General features: G+C 42.3%; 1 protein-coding gene across 1 annotated transcript in view; it reads left to right on the forward strand.

Moving 5' to 3' along the window:
• Nucleotides 1-4,600, forward strand: part of SLC22A16 (solute carrier family 22 member 16) — a 32,655-nt gene extending 28,055 nt beyond the window's left edge. The window contains exon 8 of the mRNA XM_036870946.1: nt 4,230-4,600. Coding sequence (XP_036726841.1) covers nt 4,230-4,427 — 198 coding nt within the window. The 3' untranslated portion in view covers nt 4,428-4,600. The remainder of the gene's footprint in view (nt 1-4,229) is intronic.
• Nucleotides 4,601-6,567: the final 1,967 nt, after the last annotated feature.

A 6,567-nucleotide genomic window follows, 5' to 3' on the forward strand; every position in this document is an offset into this window, starting at 1 on the left:
TCATGGGTGTTATACTAGTTATATGTTTTTCTAAAATACACTAACACTCTCATAAGTAGTAAAACAAATTGTTTGAGACGTCCTTAAAAAAAAAAAAATCACCTGGCATACACAGGTGGTGTGCGTCTGCTCTTTGGGAATCATTGGCTCAGCATGGTTCTCTCTCATGTCCCAGTAACAGGCACTCAGTCAAGTTTGCTTAATTGGGGGCGTTGGGTCTGGCCTACACAGGAAGGAGTTTTGGAGAATCCACCACTCTTTTTAGGTCATGGACTTTTCCAGAAGCATCTCCTTTGTGCTAGCACTTTATGTTCTTTGTTAAATAAATAAAAGATAAAAATGGAAAAGATGTTTTTAAAAATAAGCTAAGACACACAGAAGAAGATAGACAAATCTATAAAAGCAAACTGCTATAAAATCACTGAAACCAAATAAAGATTTTTTTTAAAGGACATCCATAACGGTCCATTATGGACTACAGAGTTAAAGGGGTTTTTAAATTTTATTTAACAGGTACTTAAATAGTGCTTGTTAGGTAACAAGCTCTATTTTAAGTGCTTTACAAAAAGTAGTCTTCACAGAATGCAGGTACTGTTTTTGTTATCCCTATTTAAGTGACAGAACTTGGGTTCAAACCCAAATACCATGCCTTTTGTATAGGTCTAACAAATAAACAAACAGTCCTAAAAGGGATACAGAGAAATAAGTTCTTCCTCCACCCTGACCCTGGTCCCCCCTTCCCCAGGACAACCTCTGTCAGCAGGGTCTTGTGTATATTTGCAAAAGTATTCTGTGAAGGTACTTCCTTTGGATGTAGCAGATGTTACTTGTTATTTTTAATGAGTAAAAAAATAAATTATTAAATTTCTCATTAAGCTTATTTATGGGTGTCAAACTGCCTAGGGAGCCAGTATTTTCATTTTGAGGAATAGAAATGGTAATCTAGAAGATAAGTTTATATTTTCTCTTTCAAAAAGAAGCACATGAAAATCACTCCTTCTGTTGCTTTTATTATCAACCATCATTTTTTTAGTAATCTAAGGAAAAAAAGTGGACACCTAATTCATATCCTGTTTGTATTCATGAACTCATTTGGCAAAGGTCGAGTGTTGATTTTGAATTAGCCTCCCTGCTAGGTGATGAGCAGCAGAGATGAAAGAAACAGCGTTTGTCCTGAGAGATGTCCAGTCTGGTGCAGAAGGCAGAAGCCCCAGAGAAGAGGGCTGTGGTAGGGAAATGCTGGGGTTATGGGGTTGTAGGCGAGGGCTACCAACCGAGGCTAGGGCCAGAGGGGAGGCTTCCCAGAGGAGGGGGCTTTAATCTGTGTCTGGAGGAGCCAGTGAGAGTCAGCAAGGTGGAGAAGGAGAGAAGGGAGTCCCACGCTGAGGAAACAGGAAGGCAAAAACTTAGAGGGAAAAGGAACTTGGCCAGTTTGAGTTTGGGTGCAATCATTACTGCTAACACCCAGGGTGGGTTGAGGGAGCCAGGAGACATGGGTGAAAGGATGGGCAGGATCTCAAAGGAGAGCAGAACAGAAGAACATTCAGACCTAAAGGCAGGTTGGAGAGGACAGGATGGAAAAGTTGTATCCACAGGACCCATGATGAGTTTGCATATGGTGGAGAGGGGCAGCTGGAGGGATGGGAGGGTTGTTCTCGGGGCTGGAGGGAACCCAGGAGGAGGAACAAGGTTGAGGTGGGGAAGGACAGTGCACTTGAATTGTGGTTGATGAGTGTGAGGTACCTGCTTGATGGCGGAGACTGGGGGAGGCATCCAGGAGACAGGTCTGGAGCTCAGAGGACACCCGCATGGGAGGTACAGATTTGGGAGTCAGCTTATGAAGAGGTGAGGGAGACTGAAGAGCAGAACCCTGGGAACAGTGGCATTTAAAGCCTGATGGGAAGAGGGGTCCAGGGCAGAGACAGATGCAGCAGCCGGGGAGACAGGGAGGTGACCAGAACCCCAAAGGAGGAGGGCAGGTGAGGAAGGCAGGACAGGACAGCGGCTAAGAAAGAGCAGAACAGGAAAACGTGCATCAGGTTTGGCAGCTAGGAATCTGTGGCCTGGGAAGAGCAACTTCTGTGAGTGGTGGGAGTGGGCCATGCTGTGGGGGGCAGGATGGAAGGAGAAGCAGTGAGCGCTGTGGAGAGGATGGGCTGGGGGCTGCAGTGGGTGTGGGCTGAGGCAGAGGGCCTCTTTTGCTTGTTTCAAAAGACTCGAGAGTAGTAATGATAGCTACCATTTATTGACTCCTTAACATAAGCCAGTCCCCATTTTGAGTGCCCTAAATGTGTTACTTAATTTAATCCTTTCAACAGTCCTTTGGGGGCAGGTAGTAGTATTATTTCCATTTTACAGATAAGGAAACTGAGGAGCAGGAAAGTTAAGTCACTTGCCCAGGGTCATATAGGTCGCAAGTACAAGTTCCTGGGCAGAGTGGGTACAGAAATTATAAGAGGCTCAAGAACTTCTATTTTTACCGAGGGAAGCTAGCCAGTGGAAAGGAAAAGATCAAACATCAGTGAGAATTGGGATTGACATATACATACTACTATATATAAAGTAGATAATCAACAAGGACCTGCTGTATAGCACAGGGAACTCTTCTCAAGACTCTGTAATGACCCATATGCGAAAAGAATCTAAAAAAGAGGGGATATACGTATAGGTATAACTGATCCACTTTGCTGTGCAGCAGAAACCAACACAACATTGTAAATCAACTATACTCCAATACAGATCTTTTAAAAAGTTATATCCAATTGATGCGTTCCAAAAAAACAAATCAGCGGGTAAGAAGGGAGGTCTACTGATGGAGGAAGACCTCACCTCCACCGGCACCCTTCCACCTCCCACCCACAGGAGGAGGAGAGGCGACAAAGGCTCCTCCTGGCCAGGGCAGGGGGCGGCGGGGGGGAGGGGGGAGGGGGGAGGGGGGTAGGTTTTTGGGATTCTTGTAGGGGGGTTGGGGGAGCTGGCCAAGGGCCATGGGAGACCAAGTCTTCTGCTGAGAGTGAGAGAGGAGATGGAGGGTTCTGAGTTTGTTTAGTGCCTGACTATTCTTACTACCAAGTTAAAAAGGAAAATCCAGTCTTGTCTTGGATCTTCCATTTGATTCTATTTCTTGTTTAGACTTATTCAGTGTTTTTCAGACCCTGGCAGAGGGCTCTTCTGGGGTTTCTACGTCCTTTGCAATGTCACCTTAGATACTGTTACTGCTTCTAGGCTTACTCATGTATTTCTAGATTTAGGTTGGCAGTGTTCTGCAAACAAAGTAAGGAGCTGTCTTCCCAGGTCACGTCTGTTAGTGATGTAGCCTCACAGCACGTCACAGTTGCACTGTGTCTCAGAGGCTGTAAAAGCACCAAGTATGCAGATTTATCAGAAAAACCATGCCTTAATTTATTTTTATGGGGTCTTCCCAGGCAGTATTTTTTGCTAAAGGGGTTTAAATTATCTAAGGACAAAGTTTTTACAGACCATATAGAGATTTAGTTCTAAAATCCACCCAAAATCTACATAGTGATCAACAGAGAATAGATATGCAGACTTTAGTTTTTAATGTGATTTTCATTTTTAAAAGCAGACACCTTGGTGCTAGTCTAAAAGGTTGCCTTTTATGTGTCAAAACCTGGAAAGTTAAGAAATACTGAATTTTTACAGGAAATCGATTGGACCCACCCCTCCCCCATAGTAGCAGCTAGTTTCCATTGCCTCTGTTTTGTTTCCCCCTAAATCCTGTAGGTTTTGGTTCATTGAAACATTCATTTGTGCATGCATGCATTCATTCATTCCCCACCATTTATTGAATGCTGATAGCATGTCAATTTTTTGGGCCGGGGCAGGGTTGACTAAGACAGTCCGTGGCCGTCAAGTCCAAATCCAAGACTCTGGGTTTCCCTGTGAGACTCTGGAGTCTGGGAAGACAGGGCAGGGACTTTTTTCCCCCTGTGTAGCTCCTGGGACAGTGCCTACACGAGTAATAATGCAGGTTGTAACTGGGATTTATTTAGTAGGTGGTTAATGAGTGATCAGATTAAGCCTAGTCAACAAATTAAAGAACCCCTGGACCAGCATAAGTAACCAAAAGGTCTCACTGAGGAATAAATGACAACTGTTACGTCAAATTCAATTCTATTGCCCTCTGAAAAAGGTTCAGAAATGATTATTCTCTGAAGGATACACTTCTTTCTCGATGTGTCACTTATTCTTTTTTTAATTCCTTCTAGTTGCTTGTTGGGACTTTGGCCTTCGTGAGTGGAGTGCTAACATTCATGCTTCCAGAAACCCTTGGGAAGCCTCTGACAACTACTTGGGAGGAGACTGAAAAAGAGAGCAGTTCAGGCAAATTACTTTCCACAGCCGATAATACTGTGTTAGAAAATATCGCCGTGGTTAACTCTGAGGATTCTGGTCTTAATAAATAAATGTGCCAGACGTGCTGTGTAGCACCTGAAATATTGTTTAATGCTTTTGTATTAGAGGAACATTATTCTCATCTCCTGCATGTCATGTGTATGTGTCTTTTTTTTTAATTTTGTAAGAAAGTTTTGAAACAATGGTTTTGTAAAAGTAGAAGAAATAAAAAGCAAGATGAGAATTTGCGGTTTTTTTTACACTGCTTTCTTATTGCCACAAAATATTTTTCCGTATTTGTTCTTCTGTGTCACTGATTCTTGCAGGCCTGAGGGACTGCTGCACACTCCCTTCAGTATCAGGATGCCCTTCCCCCAACACCGGGACTGTCGACTGGGAAGAGGAGGGGCCATGTGAGAGTGTGTTTCTTTTGACAAAGCCGCTCGAAGATTTTATTTCTGCTATTCCTTCCTCTCTTAGGAGAATCATAGCTCTAAATTCAAGTCAAGTTTTCAAGTCATTCAGAAATGCCCCATCAAAAAACACTTGTCTAACCATAAAAATTATAGCTACAAAAAAAGATATCTTGCTTTCTAGCACCCTGAAGGAAGAGGGCTTGAACATGCAGACACATGTGCTTGTGTTTGGCCCACTTAAGGGACACACATCTGCTAGGGGCCAGGAGTGAGTTTTCTAGCCTGACAGTCTGATTTTTCCTAAATTTACCAAATGCTCTCCATAAGTCTCATTCCCTGTACATAGAAGCTGTGGCATTTTAGTGTATTGCAAACTTTTTTTAAAGGGAACTTGATATTTATTTATTTATTTATATCTGTGTTAGGTCTTCATTGCTGCGCGGGCCTTCTTTAGTTGCAGCAAGCAGGGGACTACTCTTTTTTGTGCGCAAACTTCTTATTGCGGTGGCTTCTCTTGTTGCAGAGCACGGGTTCTAGGCACGCGGGCTTCAGCAGTTGTGGCTCGCAGGCTCTAGAGTGCAGGCTCAGTAGTCGTGGTGCACTGGCTTAGTTGCTCTGAGGAATGTGGGATCTTCCCGGACCAGGGCTTGAACCCGTGTCCCCTGCATTGGCAGGCGGATTCTTAATCACCGCGCCACCAGGGAAGTCCGCAAACTTTTTAAGTTTGTAGATCATCTAAGAAATTGACATCTGGATCTGTTCCCAATATTTAAAAAAAATTTTTTTAATTATTCTTGCCTTTTAAAAATAACTTATAGAAAGATTTTACTTTTTTAAAGTAATAAATTTTGTTTCAACTTCACTTTTATTTCACAAAAATAGATTAATATCCTGAACATTTCAGCTGCAAAATTATGGCATAACCTTATCTGTTAGAAGAGTTTGCATTCTAGATAAGTTTCCCATAGGTTTTGGGTATTTTCTTCACTTGGGTTTCATCAGAAGTTCATTATTTTTTCCTTTGCTCTTGAAATTTAGCTGTTGGATATGTCTTAGGTCCAGTACATTAGAATTGATGAAACATTAGTGTTATCTGCAGAGGCAAGTAAAAGATTAAGACAATCATAGAGATACTGTTGTTTAAAAAGCATTATTATGGGGAAAAAAAGAGATTTGACCTGAACTATTTAGAATTTTTATACTAATTCAGTTCCCTGGATAATCACTCAATTCTTCACTTGGCCTTTTCACTTGTAAAATAAAAAATAAAACCAAAAACGTTTCTCCTTTTTTAAAAGAAAAGAAAACAAAACAAAGAGGAGGATATGAGAAGAAAGGAGGAAGACTTTTTTTTAATCCTTTTTCTCATCTCTTATTTTGTCTCTTTTTCTTTTATTCCTTCAAACTCAGCCTGTTGTTCTATTGTCATTTAGATTTTTCATCTTAGTTAATATTTGGTATTTTCTTTTTTTTTTTTTTAAACTTTGGGTTTATTTATTTATTTATTTATTTATTTATGGCTGTGTTGGGTCTTCATTTCTGTGCGAGGGCTTTCTCTAGTTGTGGCAAGTGGGGGCCACTTTTCATCACGGTGCGCGGGCCTCTCATTTTCGCGGCCTCTCTTGCTGCGGAGCACAGGCTCCAGAGGCGCAGGCTCAGTAACTGTGGCTCACGGGCCTAGTTGCTCTGCGGCATGTGGGATCTTCCCAGACCAGGGCTCGAACCCGTGTCCCCTGCATTGGCAGGCAGATTCTCAACCACTGCGCCACCAGGGAAGCCCCTATTTTTTTTTTTA

Source organism: Balaenoptera musculus, chromosome 12 (assembly GCF_009873245.2).
Source record: "Balaenoptera musculus isolate JJ_BM4_2016_0621 chromosome 12, mBalMus1.pri.v3, whole genome shotgun sequence".
In the NCBI taxonomy this organism is placed as follows: domain Eukaryota; kingdom Metazoa; phylum Chordata; class Mammalia; order Artiodactyla; family Balaenopteridae; genus Balaenoptera; species Balaenoptera musculus.